General features: G+C 39.9%; 1 protein-coding gene across 1 annotated transcript in view; it reads right to left on the minus strand.

Moving 5' to 3' along the window:
- The window catches only part of bcl3 (BCL3 transcription coactivator), a 101,273-nt gene that overhangs the window by 46,976 nt on the left and 30,204 nt on the right, over nucleotides 1-24,093 (minus strand). Inside the window, exon 3 of the mRNA XM_028822996.2 lies at nucleotides 21,169-21,277. Within this exon, the coding sequence (XP_028678829.1) occupies nucleotides 21,169-21,277 (109 nt within the window). The remainder of the gene's footprint in view (nucleotides 1-21,168; nucleotides 21,278-24,093) is intronic.

Consider the following 24,093-nt stretch of genomic DNA (forward strand, 5'->3'; position numbering starts at 1 on the left):
AAGGCTGCTCCTTGGCCCTGGTCTGAACTCTTCCTTTACTCATTGCTACGCAACCAAAGAAAGTAACAACCACATTATCAGATCTGCTGCTAACCCCACAGTAAAAAGGCTGATAAACAAAAATGATAAGGCTGCATACAGGAATGATGCGACTAATCTGACAGTGTTCTGAATGATCTGAACATCTAGGTATGGACCACAGGATTAACAAAGAGAGATGTTTTGATTAATATCTCCCTATTGGTAGCGATTGGGGTGGCACGGTGGCACAGCGGTAGCGCTGCTGCCTCGCAGTAAGGAGACCTGGGTTCGCTTCCCAGGTCCTCCCTGCGTGGAGTTTGCATGTTCTCCCCGTGTCTGCGTGGGTTTCCTCTCACAGTCCAAAGACATGCAAGTTAGGTGCATTGGCAATCCTAAATTGTCCCTAGTGTGTGCTTGGTATGTTGGTGTGTGTATGTACCCTGCGGTGGGCTGGCGTCCTGCCCGGGGTTTGTGTCCTGCCTTGTACCCTGTGTTGGCTGGGATTGGCTCCAGCAGACCCCCGTGACCCTGTAGTTAGGATATAGCTGGTTGGATAATGGATGGATGGATGGTAGCAATTGGTTATGAATGCAAATCATTATATGCTCCACAGTCTTTGAATTAAAGATATATCAATAATTGATATGAAGCAACAACAGCCCAGGGTCACAATGAAAACATGTTCAAGACAACCTTTAATTTTTGTGACACCTGATAATGAAAAAGGAGGACTCTTAGGAAGTTTTAATGCTGCATTACAGAATATGTCTTTACTGATTGTATCAATATGAGGTACGGAAGGGAAGCCATTGACAGTGGAAAGGCCATTTAGGAGGATGTGTTGTCAGTAGAAGAAATTAGCACTAAGTGTGTGCCATGATAGGGTCTTCCAAACCCTTTGAACAGAAACTGATCTAACTTCACCTAGTAGGCAGTACTGTGACATTAACTCTCAGAGTAGCAAATTCAGAAAAAACTTGAAGCAGTCCTCTTTGAGCCATTCATGTTCTTGTCACAAATGGTTAAAGACACCATGATGGATTAAGTGGATGTGATCATAGATGGTTAAATATGGTTCTTTACTTTCAAATATAATTTTCTATCTCACTTGGCTTCATCCATTCTTTATCTAAACCAGTTGTTTCAATTACAGAGTGAGAGGCGATCTACTATGAACCCATTGAGGTGGCATCTGGTGCATGATAGGAAGCAACCATGGACTCAACATCCATCCATCACACCTAATCAATTATGAGTGACCAAAAACTTAAGACACATGTATGTGGAATGTGGTAGAAAGTGAATAGCTATTCAAACCCGTGCATACACAGGGAACTCATGCAAACTTCACACAGTTAGTGAACAGGACAGGAATCAAACATTGATCCTAGCACTGTTAAGACGGAATGCTAGCCTTTTTGTCAGACTGCTGCCCATGTTGCTCAACTGCATTTGCATTCATCTCTTAAGTCAGAACAAAAGAGACAAGAATTCCAGCGTACTTATTAAAAGTCCATTCATCCATTCTTCCATCTGTCCACCTACCCATTTGCAGAGTCCTTTACAAGGAAAATCAAATCCTATCTTGGGAGCACTGGAGGTTAAACTGGAGCCAGCTTTTATGATGACTTCAAATATGAATTTTAATACATTTTTTGTTTATCCTCTCTCTCTTGTTGATCATGGCACCAAAAGAGAAGCAATGTGTTGCTTGCTGGCATGACATGAAATTTAAAACTTCACTCTAATCTGTACACATAACATTTCCTTGTCAAGTATTGGCAGCATTGCATAGTGGTAGCAAAATTTTCCATGTCCATTTTCCTTGCAATTTGTTGTGCTACCAGGTTTTGGTAAGGAGAACAACCATTTCAAGGTAAGGTAGATCTACTCACTAATCATGGAGCCAGAGACTACTTGTTGCATGTTGATTCGCATATGCAAGTAAGAATTTCCCCAGTACTCCACATGACTATAAATTATAAACCTATAAATATGTGAGGGCATACCAGTCTGGCACAAAAAACACTCAACACACAAACACCCACATTTTGGAATTTTACTAAACTTACCTGCATGGTCTGGGACATGGGAGGACATGCTCCACCCAGACATGTGACCCAGATCCCTGAATGACGGTACTGTAAAGCCACAGTGCTGAAACTACATCACAATCCCACCAATTTTTCATGATTACACATCCCATTAACTGTTTTCTTTTTTACTGTTGCTTTGTGCTATTTTTTATCACTTAGGTTGGGAGCATGCACTGACAGTGCATCGTTGCACCCACCACACGACAAATCACCTGGATTGGGACCCAAGAGATAAAAAATAAGAAAAAACAGTCTAATGTCCATCAATGCATTATGTGAATATGCTTAATTCAATGTTTACTGTCACAGAGGTCCAGAGCCTAGTCTGGTAGCATCAAACACAAGGCAGGAACCAACCCTGAACAGGACAGATCCATTGCAAGTCACACACGTGTACCGTGTATGTCCACACTCTATCAGTCACAACCAATTTCCAGTTAGCTTCAACCTGAAAACCTAAATGAACAAAGCAATATCTCCACAAAGGCAGTGGTAAGGTCAGGGTTTAAAGCCAGCCGTTGTGAGGTGTGGGACTTCTTCATCTTCTTTCGGCTGCTCCCATTAGGGGTTGTCACAGTGGATCATCTTCTTCCATATCTTTCTGTCCTCTGTATCTTGTTGTGTTACACCCATCACCTGCATGTCCTCTCTCACCACATCCATAAACCTCCTCTAAGGCCTCCCTCTTTTTCTCTTCCCTGGCAGCTCTATCTTTAGCATCCTTCTCCCAATATACCCAGCATCTCTCCTCTGCACATGTCCAAACCAACGTAATCTCACTTCTCTGACTTTTGTCTCCCAACTGTCCAACTTGAGCTAACCCTCTAATGTCCTCATTTCTAATCCTATCTATCCTCGTCACACCCAATGCAAATCTTAGCATCTTTAACTCTGCCACCTCCAGCTCTGTCTCCTGCTTTCTGGTCAGTGCCACTGTCTCCAACCCATATAACATAGCTGGTCTCACTACCGTCCTGCAGACCTTCCCTTTCACTCTTGCTGATACCCGTCTGTCACAAATCACTCCTGACACTCTTCTCCACCCATTCCACCCTGCCTGCACTCTCTTTTTCACCTCTCTTCCACAATCCCCATTACTCTGTACTGTTGATCCCAAGTATTTAAACTCATCCACCTTCGCCAACTCTACTCCCTGCATCCTCACCATTCCCTTGACCTCCCTCTCATTTACACACATGTATTCTGTCTTATTCCTACTGACCTTCATTCCTCTCCTCTCTAGAGCATTTCTCCACCTCTCCAGGGTGTCCTCAACCTGCTCCCTACTATCGCTACAGATCACAATGTCATCATAGTCCACGGCGACTCCTGTCTAATCTCGTCTGTCAACCTGTCCATCACCATTGCAAATAAGAAAGGGCTTAGAACCGTTCTGTGATGTAATTCCACCTCCACCTTGAATGCATCCGTCACTCCTACTGCAGACCTCTGTTTTGAGGTATGAGACTGAAGTATTAAAAATGCACAATCTAAGGCTGGTCAAGACACACAGCTCTGCAGTTTAATAGCACTCAGCACACACCACTGTGACAACCAGTCTGCTTAGAAATTAACTTACTGCAAATCTCTATAAATTAATAAATAAATAGGTTCTGAACTATGTACTACAGAAACAACTGACACAGCCCACAGCCAGAGGAGCTCCTCTGAGGGTAAATGAAACCCAGGACCAAAAGTTCAACAAAACTGGTTTTACAAGTTTTAGAAAAAAGTGCATTGAACTGGATATGTTTTTTTATGATGAATATCACACAGCAGAAATCAATGTCACATTCACTTTTGGTGAAGACTTCTTCTTTGGGTCTGTCACACTAGGTGCCCAATGCTCCTAGGCAGTCTCTTTAGTGAAATTGTTTGCTGATATAAGTTTGACTAAAAAAATAATAATTCGGTGCTAGAAGAGAGCATAATGTAAATGTAATGAAATCTACATAAAATAAGTAAATCAGATACAGGTTCAAGGAAAATGGAAAGCATAAGATATTCAAGCTGGGTTAATTAAAAAAAAAACAAAAAAAACTGGCAAATGTTTTTCATTAAGTAAAGTTGGCCTGAAAGGTAACAAAATGAACTTAATTTTCCAAAATGTAAGGAGGAAGTAAATACATTCCTTAAAGTTTTTCAATAATGTTTTTTAGTCTACACTTAGGTAAAGTGGTTTGTAAAACACCTTCACAGCGGCTTGTCATTAGAAGTACTGTATTATAAGTGTCCACCCTCCTCCCCTCATCATAAGCAACAAGGATGTGAAACTCACTGTATTTTATTAAGCTGCACCCTCTCGTAATAAAACTCTGAGGTACTTATTCCTGAAAATGCCAAAAGCCTTATCTGGCAAGGATCACAATAAAAGCTGAGCTAGCACTGCCTACTGCCCGTAAGTTCAATCACTGCTTGTGAAAAAGTCATAGTTCACTCAAAGGCCTTCCTGTGAAACGATCACACCTATTCCCAGAATTTCAAGCCACTGCTATTGTCCTGCTGAGGTGCTGCCAGGATGAGTCAAAGTGAAACCAGCAAATGTGTTATGCAAATTTTAATTCTTCTGCCAGAGAACTCCCCGAGCATGCTGGCTTGTGTACACTGTGGTGCAGGGCAATACCAGTAAACGGCAGTGGTGTCCAAAATGTGTAACACAGACAGCATAATAAAAGCCACAAACATCGACTGGGTCCCCAAGCCCAGAGGTGAATGGCATTTCAGAAGAGCAGATATGCAATTTAATGCTAGTCAACACACACAGCTCTTTAATACTGGACGACAAAAATCTGGAGACTGAATAAAGCAATTAACTGAGGGAGTCTAAGCGCACTGAACTAATGTACAGCTGATGTGACCATGGTTAACAGACAAGGAACAGAGCAGCTAACATAGAACTGCAAGCTAACAGCAGTTTATTAATACATTCTGTGGAGTAATGACACATCACTAATATACAGTAGATTTGTATTCTAAGAGCACATAATATACAAGAAAATCTGCAGTCTAAAACAAACTAATATATATATATTGTATATAGTGGAGGGAGACCTGGTTGGGGCTAAGATGCCAACTATTCTCAGGCAGTTTTCAATAATAACTGGGTAATAAAATGCCAAGTTAGAGACTCTGCTGACTGTTTAATTTCACATCAGAGTGGCAGAGCTGCTCACACAAAAGGAATCAAGCATTTCCTAGTATAATGTATTACACATGAGTCTTTGCTACTCATTCTAACACATACAGTAGGTAACTGGGTTATTCTCAGCCCTTTATTACAAAGTTGGTGTTGGGTGTTGCAGAAATTCATAGGGCTGCTAATCCCTGGAAGTTCTTCCCTGAATGTAGTGTACAGCTGAATTTTAAAAAAAATGTCTTCCAGCCAATTGATGTTGGTTCTGGGTAACAGCAATTGACAGGATTTGGTAGTTTTGTTAAAGGGAGTGGATGGAGGTGGTGAAATAGCTATGGAAATTGAATGTTTGTGTGAGAGTTTTGGTGGGAAAGGTGAGACTGCATATCTTCATGTGAGAAGAGATACAACAGCCTCTTCAGGTAGTTTCAAGACGCCTGTAGGTTATTTATTAATTGTCTTCCCTTTGTACTTGGACTTGCTCCTTATATTTATTCCTCCCATATGCACTAAAAGAAACTGTTCTATTGTACTTTGGTATGGATTGTAGGTTTGAGGTTCATGCAAAGGTGTTCCTAGTGTTATATATTAATCTGCTCATTAACACAAATTTGAAGCTAACACTAGTGAGAAATCAGGCAAAATGTCACCTTTTATTGACTAACTAAAAAGATTACAATATGCAAGCTTTCGACTTCTCACTACATTCATAATGGCTAACATGGTACAACACCCTAGTACTACAAGCTAACACTAAGTAATTAATACAGATCAGAAATCTAACATAATTCAACTAATGTACAGTACATATGCTATCTAAGAGCTACTGATTGAGATGGTGTCAATGCCTTACTTCAGCTAAATAATGCAACTCTGCAGTCTAAAGGCACTAATGTCATACAGATCAGAAACCTAAAAACATCTCATTGAATACAGATCTGCACTCTGTCATATTGTCATGGACATTACAAAGCAGTCTAACAGTTATTTATAGATAGACGTAAGTCTGCAGCACAACATCATTTAATTTATGCTGATTAATAGTCCAATAGCAGTCCACAGACACAATTCTGAATTATTACAGTTCAATTTACAGTCTAAAGTATACAGATTTGCTGTCCACCAGCTGACACTTCCCAACCCTAAATGGCAGGGATATCCATAGAAGCACAAGTTTGTACTGTATGGTAAGCCCTTATTGCTGTCTCACTGCACGTCTAGTCTGCTAGTATCCATTAAAGTGTATGGTAATGTGATGAAAAGCACTTTGATGCTTACCAGGACAAATCCCCTCATGCATGTCTGAATATTTATTGTCAATTTCAAAGTTGCAGAAAGATGAAGCCTAATCCCAGCAGCAACAAGAACCAATTATTCCATGTAACATCAGTGAACAATAGGGCATATATTTACAATTACTTGTACTATGCCAATTCGCTTAGCCAAAATGTCTTTGGAATGTAAAATGACAGTGGAAAAGTAGGGGAAAACCTGAGCAGACCTAAGACGAACTGACAAAATCCACAAAGGGAATGAGTGGCTTGAAAATCCCAAGACGCCCCGATGCTATAAGACTGCGGGACTTACCATTATTCCAGTATGTCTCACTCGAAAATAAATCATAAAGGAGCACAACCTTCTCTGCATAAAACTGTGACTTGATTAATATGGTACTACATGCCAAAATTTTATTGCATTGAATAAAATGTAAGAATCATATTCTGCTGGAAAACATTCTACTCTCTGTTCCCTATTATACTGCATTTGCGGCAAATGTGTGTGAAATATTGCAAAATCATTATCTCTGCAAAGCCAAATCTACTGGAGCAATTTTTCTCTGAATAAATACTGTTCTGGCATTATACCATGCTAATACCCGTGCCAAGTTTTATTCAAAGAATGGGATTTGTTTATGAGTTATCATGCCTGCAAGGCTTCCACCTTCACACACAGGCACAGACAAACATCGCTCTGAAAATGGTCAAATCATGTTCAGGTGTGTCTAGAATTAGTAAACCTGTGGAAAACTCACATTCAGATTTTGGAAACTATCGTAGTAATTTAAACCTATATTTATACCTATAATATATGTAGTTATCTCTCAGGTTTGTTCAAACCTTCTAAGAATCAAAGCCTTCTAGAATTTTCACCCCATCACAATGATTTTCCTTAAAAATGTAAAGAATGGTAATAGAAATTGAACATACACTTAACACTGCTAACATAACCTAAAAGATTTTAAAAAGCAACAGCTGTATTAGTGAAAGAATCAACTTTTGAAAGACTTAACAGTACTGTACAGTCTAACCAACCCATTACTTTGGTCCAGTGGTTAAATTGGATACGCCTCATTGTACAACCTTATTGTCACAAAACTTCCATCATCCACTTCTTCATGACACCCCAGGCATCACCTCTCTCTTTGAACTGTGAACTGAAGCAGGCTACTCATGAATGTATAGCCTAAAGCTCCCTTCCAGTGGGTGGCCCGGCCTACAGATGAAGATGTGAGTCACCTTTAGTTAACATCCAGAGACGTTCATCTGCTGACTAACAGTAATCATAGACTTGGGCAAGCAGTCAGACAGCATGCCACTAATACCTCATTGGTCTAAAAATGGCCAGCAAATACACACCAGCTACAATTCTTCTGATTAACAGCTTGAAAGATATATGATCTGCAGTTTACTCATTCGTCCTTTTATTAATTTTCATAATGTGCTTATTCTAATACAGTGATGTGTGGGAAATTGTTGCAATGTAGTCCAGCAAATGAAACCATTTAAAGAAACAAGAATCTGCTTTAAGAAAACTAGAAGCACTGCTCATCTGGGTTTTCGTAACAAAATGAATAGTAGTAGAGGAATATTGCAGTCATACGATGGACATACCAATGTTGATTGTATAAAGCTAAACACATATAGTGCTTAAAATAATATCAAACAAGTCTGATATTTGACAGATTTAGGTGGTAAGTAGATATAAAGCTGCAAATCAGCAGCCTCACACTCCATAGCATAACTGTGGCCTCACCCACGCACAGTTCTGAAGCGAAGCAAAGCTACAGTGCATTACAATGGTAATTCAAAGGCCTCCCACTTTGATCACTGGATCCAGACTCCAAAACAAGACATCACATCTAGTCAGTCATGTCTCAATGTTCATATCTGCATCTTAACTCTCATTTCATATATACTGCAATGGAATAGCACTAACAGCCGTACATTTTGCAGATTAAGTATGAGCTTTACCTGCTGATTAATGATTTGTGAAAGACATTTTCAAGAAACTGAATGAGTTAACAACAAAGTCTGCAAGGCACCCGGGCATCTGAATCCTCTAAATTTGTGAGTAATCCCTTGAGAAAACAGTCAGAGTATGGCTAAAGTAGTCTGCCTTATCTCCTTAAAGCACTATAAGGAAGTGATTTAAGAAACTGGAAGAGAATTAGTGGGTTCAAGGAAGATTTTTTCTGTGGGACTTTCCCTCCACCATCCCTAGAAACCATATTATCATCACGAATGGGCAGGACTGAGACTGCTGATACCACAGATCAAAGATTGAGATGCAAAAAAGGGGTGAGCAGTGAAGAGTTGGATTTGAGTAAGACAAGTTAGGCTGCAGGCCCTGGGAGATCTGACAGGATCTGGACCCAGTGCTGGGAAGTCACATGATTTGATAAGATTAGCCTTAACGTTTTGCGAAGATGAGCGCCTCTGATTGAAATATAACACGGAAAGGAGTCAAGCCACAAAAAACAATCCATTCTGTGAGCTAACCATAGTCCAGAGAGATAAAATTGTGTCACTTGACTAACTGATTGCAATCTGCAAGACACTGAGATATTATAGGATCAGTATTGAAGATTTTAAAAGAGAATTATGAAACAATGAGAAGTTATGCATGGGAAGTTACAATATGTCCTTCAGTGTGCATTTTAGATGGTGTTTTTCTTGCTGAGCTCCACTGTAAAATCATTTATGTGAACATTACAACACAAACTGTGGCTACTCGGAGTTCTGTGTACAAACTAGCAAATTGAGCTCTTAAGTAGAAGACTTTTTAGTAAAAATAAATTAAACTGAATCAGATCTGCAGCTTTCCAATTTGAGGTCTAAGTCACTCAGTTGTCTGTTCATTCTACTGAATAAATCAAACACTATTTTATATGATACTGCTACAGTAAGTAAAACATGAAAAAATAACAATGCTAAATATATAACCCAATGCCTCATCCACCCATTATCAAACCACTTCATTTACTTCAGGATGCAGGATGCCCGTCCTGACAGCTTTTGGCACAAGGAAGGAACTAACTCTGGATGGAGTGCCAGTCCACCACAGTGACCGTTCACACTCTCTCAGTCATACAGGGCCAATTGAGAGTCTCCAATTAACATAACACCTGCATTTTTGGAGATAAAATGGAGTTCACCCCACAGGCAAATGGAGTGTGCACCAACTCCACCCAGACAGTTCCCATGGGTCTGGAGTGGTGAGGTGGGGATCCTGAATTCTGTTTCACCTATCTAACAAATTTGTTGATATGATGGTGGATAAGAACAGTACAGGACAGCATACTCCTTCTGTCACACTAGCTTCAGACTCATAAGGTCTAGTCGATGGAAGTTTCAACCCACAGAATGCTTGGCTGTTAGGGTAACATGATTTGACTCAAATGATCTGCATGACCACTTCAGGCTAGTAAGATTAGAGAGACTCTAATATCAGACTCCATGATATGAGAAAGCAATCTTCTGAGATGAGACAAAATCAGCCTGCAGTGGGTTAAGAGTCAATCATCTGAGGCGTGGAGGCGTGGAGGACCAGAGACCAGAGCACAATAACTGCAGGTCTCTAACAGATGTCAGGCTCTGATTTTAAACTATTAAATGAGAAGGCAGTGAGAACTAAAAGGATCAGACATCAATATATTAAAACAACCTTTCTGAAGATGTGATAGAATTTCTGAAATGTGTTTTAGGTGGCAAACCAGTGAGTGGCACAATCATTCTCAAGCACAATAATTTGATAAAGCTGATCTACCAGAATTCTATTAAGTTAATGGTGAATTGTGTACCTGAGGACACCAATGGAAGTTAAGGGGAAGTGCATTTAGGACTGAAGCCAGAAAGCATTTCTTTACACACAGAATTGTGAGAATTTGGGACAAACTACTGAGGCATGTAGTTAAAGCAGAAACCTAGACAACCTTTAAGAAGTATTTGGATAAGATACTGGGTCAGCTTAGCTATTTGCTAAACAAACAAACAAACAAACAAACCAACAAACTTGATGAATTGAATAGTCTCTTTTTATTTGTCAAATGTATAAGTCCTTGGAATCCATAAATAACTTGTCTCTCTATTCATCATGGTTATCAACATATCTCCTGCATCAACATACTGTATATCAATCCTTGGTGGTAAACAAGACCTCTACAGGGCACACTCACTCTCACACCCGAATTCCCTTGTATCAGGTTTACCTTAAACTCTTCAGTTAACTTTACAAGTACAGTATGTCCTCTACAGACGAGAAGCAGTACCAGGTCTTAGAAGCTCTGAAGCGACAGTGCAAACTATTGCACCACCATATTAAGTTATCCACCCATCCATTATCCAACCCGCTATATCCTAACACAGGGTCACGGGGGTCTGCTAGAGCCAGTACCAGCCAACACAGGGTGCAAGGCAGGAAACAAATCCCGGGCAGGGCGCCAGCCCACCTCAGCCATATTAAGTTATTGAAACCAAATAGACTCATTCAACTAATAGACCACAATAAGCATGTTTCTGAATTTTATAAGGGAAAAAACCTTGTATCTTTTGAGGCAGCAGACTAGGAGCCATGATAATCTAATTAAACATGAAATTCAGTTAACAACAGGGAAGAAACTTATTGAAATGAAATCCAGCAGGCAGTGTGGCCCTTCAGGGTTCAAGTTTTAGAGATCTGCTTTCAATTCAAAAGCAGCCCCTTAATATTAACAAATTCAAGAATCAAGGCAGTTAGACATACTGTAACCTTAATGTAATGTAACAGCGTCAGTGTCCAGGGAGTTGCTGCATAACGGGATCCTCAATCCTGACATGTCACACTGGAAATGACTGCAGTTGCAGCCTTATGAGTTCCAGTAGCATCAAACCCTAAGATCTTAGAAAACAGTGCTGTAAATCCTGACATGGGTCATACCCACATTAGTAAAGAAAAACCCCCAAATGATTGAAACAATTAGCTGAATTAGATTAGAATTGCATTCAGAAATCGTGGCTGTAGTCAGCTGCCAAAGTTTTGTGCACACATCAATTATTTTTGTGCAAGATGCAGTTATTAAAGGGTTAAGGGAGTTTGTGCTGTTGAATTTGGGTGCTCCAGCTGCAGAGCTTGGTCACTCAGGGACTCGGCTGCCTGTTTGTGTAAATGAGCCTTCCAGCAGGAAGGGAAGCGAGAGCCTGTTGGTGTATAACTGACGTCCACAGGCCAGCAAGGGGAAGTCCCTCTATAAACCTCACAAAAGGGGGGGGTGGCGGGAGTCACACAGCTGAATGTACAGGTCACGTGATTTCTCGGAATGAAAAGCTGGCTCCCCTTAGCGCTGACAGACAAAACAACACAGAGTGCAGTGCTAGAAATGTGTGATGCTGGCTGCCTGTCCTTGAACTTGTTCTTCCTTATGAGAAACTACAAGGGCTGGCACAGAATATCTGTTTGATGTGGTCCAGCTATGCGTCTGCATTGTGCTAATTCTGACACAGCTTGCGCAGCTCTCCCTAAAGATCAATCTGCTTAAAAAAAAAGAACAGGACGCTGTCCTTTCCTGCTTATCTCCTGAACCAGCCTTCATGTAGAGGTCTGCAAATAAATATATAAGTAAATAAATGCATTTGATTTCACCTTTATGTTGTAGGTCCTGTTGAACCTGTTTACTGAATTCTTTTTGGCTTACGCAAAAGAGCTTTTCTGGAAATGTACCAAGGTGCTTGTATTTTTAGCAGACTCTAACCCTAAGTATGAAAAAGGACTCTAAATTAAAAAAAAAAAAAAAACTTGTTTTGAACATAATGTGACTCGGTTGCATTTTTAAAATGCTTTCATAGTTCCTATACCGGTGCTATATTTTGCAATATGTTGTCATGACTCTCAGCTACCAATATGGCAAAATCTTTCCCTTTTAATTTAATTGATTTATTTTCTTTTCCTTATACACAACTCACAAAATTCAAAAGATATGAGGAATGACGAAAAACTATTAGACAGGGCCGGTCCATGTTATAACAAGTCTTGATAGTCTAGCTATTACAGGAATGCAGTGATTGGTTGATTTAGATGAATTCTCTGACCCCCTAACCCTGATTGTATTGAGTGAGACTTTTAGCTTTATGTCAACTACACATCACAGTTCAGTCATTTCAACATTTTTCCTAATGGAGCAATTGTTACTTGTGCGACTCCTTTTGGATCTCACCTACTCAGGGCCGGATTTATATGAAAAGAGGCCCTAGGCTATTCCACTTATGAGGCCCTTTCACCTTCCATTTTTAAGTTTGTAAATTACATGAGAGATAATAAAATTTTGCTAACAATTTGAATGTAGGCCCCTCTTGATCTTGAGGCCCTAGGCTGAAGCCTAGTTAGCCTATAGGAAAATCCGGCCCTGCACCTACTGTATGTCAGTGGTATGGACTGGCTCAAAAACCTTGTGATTAATAGTTTAAGGTGCAAGATGATAAGCTTTATTTTATATTGTACTTTTCATACTGGGTGGCACAGTGGTTAGTGCTGCTGTCTCAAAGCTCCAGAGACCCACATTTAAAGCATGGCCTGGGAATGGCCAGTATGGTGTTTGCTTGCTCTCTGTATTTGTAGGTGGATTTTTCTCCTATATCACAAAAATGTGTGTGTGTTAGGTTTATTAGCAACTCTACACCTACCTGATTTTAATGTGTCTCCTATGATGACCTGGCCCACAATCTAGCATTAGGTCAGCTTAGGAATAATATTGATGAGAATATTCAGCTCATCAATCCCTATCCTCCTAACCTTTGTAAAATATATTTTCATGCATTTGTACCTGGAGAACACCTTCTGGACTCTGAAGAGGTAAGCACTTCCACATCAGAATGAGAGGGGGCATGTGATGCTAACAGTAACTTCATTTTTCTTTGTATCATCAAAAAGATGGTCAAGGAGGAAGCCCAGCCCTGTCCACAATGCCCACCCTTTCTAACACAGACACAATAAATCAGAGCCGCTCCTAGAAGATGGCATTACATTTTCACCGGGTATTTGAGGAAGACAGAGCTATAACTCTTTTTTTAACTATATATCTCTTTGAAGGCTTATGAAGCTGCTTTATTTTTTTGCTTGCAGGCCTAAAAGCCTGTTAACTTTGTTTAAATTAAAAGAGTGACCCAGCTGGTTCCCCAACTTTCTGTCTGCATTTCCTGACCATGTTACTACAGTATATATACTATATATCAAGTCAAGTTGTGAAGATTCTCAAAGCACTATAGTCTATCACACTACTCTACGATACACCTGGGTTGCCAAATACTCACGTAGCCAAAGAAAGACAGAGAGAGCAGGAAAAGAAGGCAAACTGAGGACACATTGAAAGTTTAATTCGGGGATCGCCTAAGTAACCAAGAAACAGAGTCACGTTGAAAACCTGCTTATAAAACATCCATCCATCCATCCATTTTCCAACCCGCTGAATCTGAACACAGGGTCACGGGGTTCTGCTGGAGCCAATCCCAGCCAACACAGGGCAGGAACCAATCCCGGGCAGGGTACCAACCCACCGCAGGACACACACAAACACACCCAGGCCAATTTAGAATCGCCAATCCACCTAACCTGCATGTCTTTGGACTGTGGGAGGAAACCGGAGCGCCCGGAGGAAACCCACGCAGACACGGGAAGAACATGCAAACTCCACGCAGGGAGGACCCAGGAATCGAACCCAGGTCCCCAGGTCTCCCAACTGCAAGTCAGCAGCTGCGCCACCGTGCCACCCGCTTATAAAACAACATTTTTTTTTTTTTTACAATGTTGTAATGAATTCACTTAAGCACCTTTCAATCACACACAGTATTTCTAGAATTGCCAGATACCTGAGAAGCCAAAGGAGGACAAAGAAATCAGGAAAGGTCCAATCTAAAAATATGATGTGACTTTCCCTGCTGATATTGACTTTCTGACCATGTTTTTATGTTATTTGTCAAAAAGGTACTCTATAAAGGCAGCTCCCTTGTTGGCAACAGACAAGATGTGCATTTTGCATCATTCTCATGGTGTCCCAAAGCAAAGCAAGGATACTTAGCTTTTATAGTGTCCAGGAATTCGCATTTTCTCTTAGTAGAAGCAATATTAATCAAAAAATATGAAAAGAAATAAATAAGCAGACTATTTACAGACTACATACCTGTGTAACACGTATGAATGTGTAAAGTAGAAAGTTAAATTAAAAACAGTTACAAAATAATAACCCATACTATAAACATGCAAAATCTGGACTTTCTCCAGATTTTTACCTTTGCCTGCCGGATGGAGGTCATGGGACCCAAAAGGAGATGTCTGACTTTCCTATTTGCGCCTGATGCAGCAGGCCCATGACCCTAAACTAGACAAACTGATTTGAAAATTCATGAATGAGAGGATGGATGGAGCTCTCGCAGCAAATGCCTTTCCACTACACAGTGCATTTCTTTCAATATTTAACAACTAGAACGCGATCAGATTAAAATGACTCATCTGAGTGATTATTACCTGGATGCATAGGTTTATACTCAGATAACTAAGCATCTTGATCACACTGTCAAAACAGGAATAAGCTTTATTAGAGAGAGCGTCCTGATACAATTGCTTCCATAGCACTTCAATTGGAGTGCTGTCAAATTATTTGTTTAGGGGTCACAGTGTGCATCTGTGGTACAAAATGAAGTCACCATTTTGAAGATTACTCTCTCAAGCATTAGCCAAATGTTACAGTAAATGCAAGTTTATTTTTATATAGCAAATTAAACAGTAAACATCTGCTCAGAATGATTGTTTCCATATATTAACATTTTGGCGCGCTATTTAGTAAATTAAAAGGCATACAATGAGTCCATGGCATGCAGTGAGCTGATCACATTATTGATGATTGCCACAAAATCACCAAGGGAAGTGATTTCATCACATACAGTATATTTCATAGTAACAACTATGTTAAGAATCCCATGGTGTAAAATTTCTGCATTTCTGTAACCAGAGTACTGATGGAGTGTTGTCAGGGGTCATGCAGCGAAGCTCTATAGATGAAAAAGAACTGTCTGCCTAAGATACTTGACTACATTGCCATAACCTGACCTATGCAGTGCTTTAGTCTGAACATTTCTACAAGTAAAGTACTGGAAGGTTGGAGTTCATTTGGAGTCTGTTAGGAAGTTGATGGTGGGAAATGCATTTGCTACCTTGTGGTTTACAATCAGCTATTTAGTCACTAGGCCACACTCAACCTTTATCAACTTACTTGTGAAAGGGAAATAAAGAGTACATTTCAAGCACACTTTTTCTTGAAAAAAGCCTTCCAATATGGCAACTCAAAACTCAACAAGTAGGTAGAAAAAAGTCTGAATTAGCATTAAGCCGCACTAATATGGTGTATTCATTAAAAATGCGATGATTTACTTCATGAGGTAAAAGTACATAATAAACAAGAATAGTTGCATTAAATATTTGAAATAATAAGTTGTGGGCTTCAATTTAAGTGTTTATAAAGTCCACACATTCTTGATTGTAATAGAAGTTTGTCATGTGTTACCCACTGATAGAGGTCCACAGAGGACTAAAGCAAAGGATCAAAAATAACATCATATTCATAAACACTGGCCTTGAAATTGTTTAAAATGATTCCCCACATGCTCAAGTTTGAATTTTTTTATTTGTAACCTTTTGGAAACGGCTTTTATGGGATAGGATCGCCGGTAAAGAATCAAATATCAAAATTATTATGACATGTGTGTGATCAGCAGTCTTGAAATAGCATACAATAACACTCCACATGCTTATATTACTGATCCCCAAGGTTTGTGAAAAGGAGTACTTTACTCACTCGTATCCCATATGGGGTGAGCCCCAGTGGTTGGCTGATTTGGCATGCACAACCTCAAGTCCTTCTGATTATTTTCTTGCTGAAGACATCTACTGGTTTACTTTTTATCATAAGGGTGCATTTTTCTGCACAAAATATAGTAAAAATAAATAGCTTAAAATTGAAGAGTTTTCAAGTGTAGAGAACCAAAATGGGGGAGGGTAAAAAGCTTGAACAGATGTCAAGACGCATCAAACTGTATATCATATGTAGTTACGGAGTTCTACCTCTGCATTGTTGGCAGAATAATAAACCATAAGGAGAATAACATAGCATAGCCCCATGGGCGTTGGTTGAAATGAGGTTTAAAAGCTCTCGGGAAATGCAGAATGAGAGAATAGTCATAAGATGATTTTACCTTAAGCATATCAAATTATTGCAGTTAGTCAGTCTTTATCCTGTAGGCAGGCAGGAAGTGTGGCCTCATGGCTCATGCTTTGGACTGAAAACCAGAGTAATGTCAGTTCAATCCTCTCTAATGACTCACTATGTGACACGCATATAATAGTTTGGGGATTCATGGAGTACATCATCTATATTGGCAGCATAAGTCACAAGGCCAACAATAACATCATGCCATTCCAGCACGTGCTTTAGTCAAGTACCCACTCCACACCCAAACACAGACATAACGGGTCAGTTTACCTCATACTATATTACTGGACTGTGGGAGGAAATTCTAATGAGGTGCCATCTCCACAAAGAAAGCAAACCAGTGTGGTACTGAAATGGTCTTCAATTGCTGGGTGGCATCATCTCTATTTATTGTGTCACTGCAGCACACTAACGACAGCCTGATCGATGCAATATTCAAACTATTGCATTGTGTTCTTCAGATATAGAAGATGCTTCATCTAAAAGCATCAAATTAAAACACTACAATGGGTTTTCATTTCAAATGTCTCATCATTTTCAGAATCAATGGACTCCATTACAAAGTTCTGGCTGTCTCAGAGAATCTCCTGGCAGCATCAGGTACAAAGCACTCCATCTCAGGGCACAAGCCACTCACATCCTCACTCAGATACTGCTAGCACATTCAGATTAACCAATCAACATAATGAGCACACTGGTGCTGGGAAACTTAGAAACAAAAGCACATGAACACGGGGAAAGTGTGCAAACTCCACCAAGACACTAGCAATCAAATGGAGAACTCTGGAAATGTAAAGTAGGAATGTTAAGAAATATAATACCGTGCAGTCCTTGAATTACCTGATTAGAGAATTATGATTTTGATTTGTTAAATCTAACATGTGTCCTAAACTCTTACATTATTTATTTGTCAGATGCATCCATCCAAATGGACCGACAAATCAAAAGAGTACAGTTGTTTCTACATTTCTACAAGTGCAGCACTGACAGCCAAAGTCACTCACATGGGCGCAAACAGTAAGCTGGCACCAGGGATTGAGGCAGTGACTTTGAAGTTTATGGTTCAATGCCTTAGCCAAACTGCCTAATGCTTATTTCCATTTTTCTCTGCTTGTTTTCTGGGTGTCACTACATATATTTGTAATGTAAGGATGATAACGTTTTAGGTTGCATCAGACACTGACAAAGAAGATATATAAAACTCTTTAAACAGCTATTTATTCTTTGAAGGCTGTAACGCAAAAAGGTCAAGGCAGGATTGGCACTCAGTTATATAGCACATCCATTCACTATTCCATATTAACTTAACCAGCACCAGTTTAGAGGATGCATGCCTTTGGACTGTGCAAGAACATTTATATGAATATAAAGAAAACTGACAAAAGTCTGAGTAAAAGGCACTCAGCTCAGAGCTGTGAGGGGACAATGCTGGGCACCCACCCATACAACAACAGCAATTAAATAAACATGGCAATAAATAAACAGGCAATAGGGATGTGAGCAATGCCACCCCCCCAGCTGCATGACCGCCATCATCGCTCATGTGTTTAAGACAAACAGACAGCTACACAAACACCTGGTATTTTACTTACTGCCCACTCTTTCAGAAAGGACTAACACATATTCAGAGTCAACATAATAAAACTGACACTGCATGGTTTCATCTCCACCAAGGGGCGAACCTAAAGTATTTTGCAGGTGTGAAGTGCAGGGTTATCACTGTTTTCGATAGACAAAGGTCTGACACAAATAACACTATTGCTTCTTTCATTTCCCAAAGTGAAATTGCAAATGAAAACTCTGTGGCTACCACTGTCTCCAACAGAAAGGTGTGTGGCGGAGGCGCAGATTCTGTTATGTGAACTTCAGCACAATATAAAAGCTCATATAAGCAGGGACATTTTTAATACATGTAATTTGCTCTTTCTTAATTGAAATGCACATAAAAAGTTGGAAAGTAAGTTTATGAGTGAGGACGTTGGACAGGTATCAGGCAGCACTAGTGGTGTGGCTAAATCTAGTAAGCAGTTGTTTGGTGCTGAATGGTGAGGTTTATTACACAAAAAAATGCTTGGCTTGTGCCCTATGGCATGGTATGCTTTGTGATCCTGTCTTTGCTTCAATAAGCTGGGATCCCTCGGTGACTGTAGTGCATACTGTCTACTGTTACTAGGAAAGGCCCTAACATCAATTACCCAATACAATGTGATAAAGAGAGTCCTCAGTGTGAATGGATGTAAACCAGTAAAGCCAAAAATATAACTTTTCAATAACTGCAATTTTGCCTAGTAGGCACAAATGAAACTAAGCCAATCAGTAAGAAATTGACTAAGGCATTAATTAGAAATTCTTTAATGAGGCAAACTTTGGGTGAAATTGGTATTATTATCCTCCCATGAAGTAGTGGAATATCATTCTTTTATGAGCACTCAGATCATTCAATAAGTTTAGGCTCAATATGAAAATCACACTGCTATATTACCATTGTGAAAAAAAAAATTTATTTAACAAAACATTCCAACTGATTTGACCAATCCAGTTAAAACTATTGCAAAATAGACCCAGTATCCAGGGTTTGGTAGTTCTCTGTGCAGAACTTGCAGGTTCTTTCCAGGTCCACATGGGTTTTACTTTAGGTACTCTGGTTTTTCACATATCCCAAAGATGTGCAGGCTAAATAAAGTGGAAAATTACTCATTGGGACTGGTGGTCTGTCATGTGTTGGTTCCTTTCCTGCAAATGAAGCCATTGGCAATCATGAATTGGATTAAGTGGGTTTGAGAGTGTTACGGCATGTTATATTACCCTATCATGAATCATTTATCAGTGTACAGTATAAAACTGGCACTGGTACCCCACCACATTGGAAGGGATGTCCACTACTAAGCATTTATAGATTTAGTTTTTGGGGATCTTCAGCATGTCCTGACAGTACTGGCTTGGAGAAAATATCCAGCCTTGGACAAGACACCAATCTACTGCACAGAAGTATGCAAGTCTATGCACATTTAATGGAGGGCTGCCCGATAGGGCAATATGTTCCTGCAGTACCCCAGTGGCAACAAAGCTCACCTGGAGTACAGGTGAAGGTGAAGAAGGAATACTTGTGTTGGGAAGAAAAGCCAGTATTTGAAAGTAATTGTGTAAAGAGTCTTTTGATTTGGTAGTATGTAATAATTTTTTTCTGGATTTTGGAGTGCAAGATACCCCTTATGGATCACAGAATCAATCATTAATTTACATAGCACTTGGATAGTTTAGTTGGGTCAGGTACAGTATAAAACTGGTACTGCTGACCTACCACACAGGAGGATGTTGTCATTAATAACCAAAGTTTATTTTATACTAGCAACGGTAATGTAATAAATGTAAAAAAATGTGATATTTGACATCACTTGCCTTATGTGTACCCTCAGCTATCCTCACTTATCTCAGCCTATGTTGGCTGGCTTTTCCTCTTTTGATCACATTTCCATAAAGCCTGATTCTCAATTCGAGGCATGCTGCTTGTCTTTTATCTGCTTTTTCACTCCCATCAATGGTATCGATGGGCCCCCCATTACCTGCTGTTAAAAATAATCCTTTGTATTCTTACAAATGCTTGCTGTGTAACAACAACTCTCAGAGTTCCTCCTACTGTACACCTTTCCTTGGTTTCCTTGTCTGTGTGAACCTCACTGTGACATTTACCACTGCACTTTTAAATACAAATTAACTTTGACAACTATACTATAGTTAACAGAGTCATAAAAAAAGGGCAAGAAAAGACAAAGAATGAAGATCAAGTGATCACCAAACCATCCACCTGTTTTTGAAACCATGAGGCGTGCAAAGCAGCAAATTCAAGGCAGAAACAAAACTTGGATAGGATTTCAGTCCATCACTGGACATGCTACACATAAACCTAACTGAGGATTTGTACATTTGTCAATTAATCTTGCATGCATGAAGGACTGAAGTTCACCCTGACAGCACCCAATACAAGGACTAATATAGGAGGAAGTCACAGTTCTCAGAAAACTCCATAGGTGCATTGCAGAATATTTACTCAACACAGACGTTGTGCCAGGTATATAATCAGCAAAAAATGGGGATACGCTATTCATTCACTATCTCCATGATCGTTTTAAATGTTTATTACAACTCTCCCCCAGAAAAGAACACTACTATAGGCAGACAAACAAAATCAAAATGGTGATCATTGACAGCCTCTGTGCTCAGTGCCATCTGTGTGCTGCACCTTCCTGCCTTTTTCAATGACATATGTACCCTCAGTTTCATTGTAAGGTTTGACTGTCTACTTTGCACTTATTTAAATATTTAGGTTATATATTTTTTTAATTTACAGATACTTCATTACTTTTTTTCTTCTTTATCACATTTAGATTTCTTTGAGCAATCCTTACCTGTCGCAGATTATTGTAGATATCTAACTCCTTTTTCCCATCCAGCAGGATCTGTATCAGCCTCTGGACTACTGATTTCTGCTCCTGGACAACTGCGATGTGCAGAGCACTGCAACAACATAAATAAAGAAGTAAAACTGCTGAAAAGAAGTGGATCAAAAAATAAAAGGAAAGTATCAAAGGAAAGAGGAAAACAAATGGTACCACTCATAAAGTCCCAACTCCACTGAAATGGAAATATTTCCTGCATGTGTTGAGAAGCTAATTCATGTTATTTATTGTTTAATGCTTTGGAACTGCAGGCTAGATAGATATGGACAGGTCAGTACACTGGTAAGCCTTGTCTGATTATGGTGCAAAATATGTTGTAATGAATGAAGTCACTTTCCCTTAGATGTCAGTGTCCCTTATTTTTTTTCCTTTCATTTATTTCCCTTAATCTGTGAAATGTGGCATCTTGCATGGTTTCTACTCTTCATGTGAAACCTGTGGTGATATGGAACAGTCTTAATATGGTGGTGGTGACATGGCCACCAGTGATTGGTTTCAATATATGTGGTTTTACAAACAACACACCTTCTTATGGTGGGCTAACACCGGTATTTCATATCTTCAATCCCACTTTGAAACGTGACCTTGAAATCTAGTACCAGCTAGAACTAAATACAAAGCTCTGCTGAGGGTCAAGAGGAGAGCTTAGTCTAATTGACCATGAGGGCTTTTGAAAGCAAAGCACGTACAGTTCATCACACATATACAGTTTGTAGAAGCCTCACTCACTTGAGCAATGATCCATTTACAATGAGATATTATTGCTCTACACAATGTAACAATATTTTAGTTGTTGAGGGCTGGTGGCAGGATTGTCACTCCATCCTCTGTAAAAAAAAAACTCACACTGTTCCACTCCATTCAAACTAGCATGGTGCTGAGGTGTCACCCATTGCACAGCTGTGCTTGGGTCCTAATTTGGGGTCTTGAGGTGGTTCATCATGTGGTGGGTGCAGCAGCGTGCTGTATTATTGCATGCTCCCAACCGTAGTTGGTTGAATTTGTTTTGTTGTGTTCAATGTTCACTTTTCATGCAAAATGGAGGAATAGGAATACTGTACCGTATAGCTATAACAAGTACGTATTAACAGCTAATCCTTAATGAAGTGCTGCATATTTTGCAAATTTCAAGAGCTATGGTTGTGATGCCTGCGGTGGGTTGGCACCCTGCCCAGGATTGGTTCCTGCCTTGTGCCCTGTGTTGGCTGGGATTGGCTCCAGCAGACCCCCGTGACCCTGTGTTCGGATTCAGCGGGTTGGAAAATGGATGGATGGATGGATGGTTGTGATGCTATGGTCGTGGTTAGCTTGATGAGCAATGAAATTCACTTCAGTCAAAGAAGTGTGGCAGGTGTGCCCATTGAAAGTTAAAGGTGAGCCCTGGAACTGTTGTGTGGTCAGTCATAATGAGACAACAAGAAGCATGGACTAAATGGGGGAATGTGGTCAAATAAAGTTGACCAGGGTGGAAATATGGAAATCTGAGCCACACCACATAAAGTTTCTCATCAAGGCAGTGTATGATGTACTGCACTCCATCAAATCTGCACATATGGGGTAAAGCAGAGTCTCTAATCTGCCCACTGTGCTCTAATTGAGGCACCTTGGAACACATCCTGAACAGTTGATCCAAAACACTTGAAGAGGAAAGTTAAAGATGGCAGAATGACCAAGTCATGAGAGCTGTCTCTTAAACTGTCAGTGCAGGAATTACTGCTGTCAAGTATTCCAGTCCCTCTAAACAGATTATTGCTTTTGTCAGAGCAGATAGGCATCCAACAAAATAGGGAAAACATCTGTAGGCACCTTGGGCTCAGCAAAGGATAGGCAGTTGCTACTGGACCTCAAACAACAGCTGAAGTTCCCCAGTCACACTGCTGTCATTACCTTGCAACCAGACTTTGTCATATTCTCTGAAACCACCAAGCAAGTGGTGATGTTGAAGCTGACAGTCCTGTGTGAAGAATACCTGGAAGAGGTCTCTGAGAAGGAGTTCACCAAATACACAGGACTGGTCAGACAATGTCAGCAAGTGGGATGTAGAGCCAGGTGCCTTCCTCTGGAGGATGGCTTTACTGCCCACTCCCTAATTGAGTCCCTCAGTTTCCTGGGCATAGTATGAGGCAGAAGGAGGACAGCCAATTGCAAGACCACCAAAGTAGTGGAGAGAGCTTCTTGATGGCTACAGCACAAGAGAGGAGAGAATTTGAGTCTAAGAATCTAACATGCCAGCTAAACACAACCTGGGGTTTGCTCAGCTTCAGCTGGGTCACCTGAATGAGGGTGTATGATGTTGAAAGACTTAAAACACCATGTGATTCCATGAACATCACTGATAGTGTGTCCAATAGCATCAGTAGATGTATATGAAAATCTGAGACTCCTGATGACCTCTGTGATTGTGATCTTTAATTGGGCACGCAGTTTTGATTATCATAATAATTCTGATGAAGTATATAAGTCAGCCAGAATGACATGAACTTTTAGGAGGCTTAATGTTACTAACCTAACAAATGAACCTTGTGTAAAGTTGTTCAGCTCTAGTGGGCTCTGTTGCATTTCATGGCTGTGCCGAGCTTTGTGAGTCTGTCCAGTGTTTAATGATCAATACAGTTCAAATCAAGTCAATTTATTATTTGTATAATGCTCTGTAACAAGTTATAATACAAATAATAAATTCTACAAATTACATAATGTACATAAATATGTTCTATCAAAAAAAAAAAATCAGATGGTTGTGGCGAGTGCCCTTGTTTTACCTGCATTTTTTATCACTCTTTAATTTAATATTGATTCTTTATCAGTACGCTAATGCTAGAGTATGTGAATTTCCACTTGGGATTAATAAAGTATCTATCTATCTATCTATCTATC

This window comes from Erpetoichthys calabaricus, chromosome 17, assembly GCF_900747795.2.
Source record: "Erpetoichthys calabaricus chromosome 17, fErpCal1.3, whole genome shotgun sequence".
In the NCBI taxonomy this organism is placed as follows: domain Eukaryota; kingdom Metazoa; phylum Chordata; class Cladistia; order Polypteriformes; family Polypteridae; genus Erpetoichthys; species Erpetoichthys calabaricus.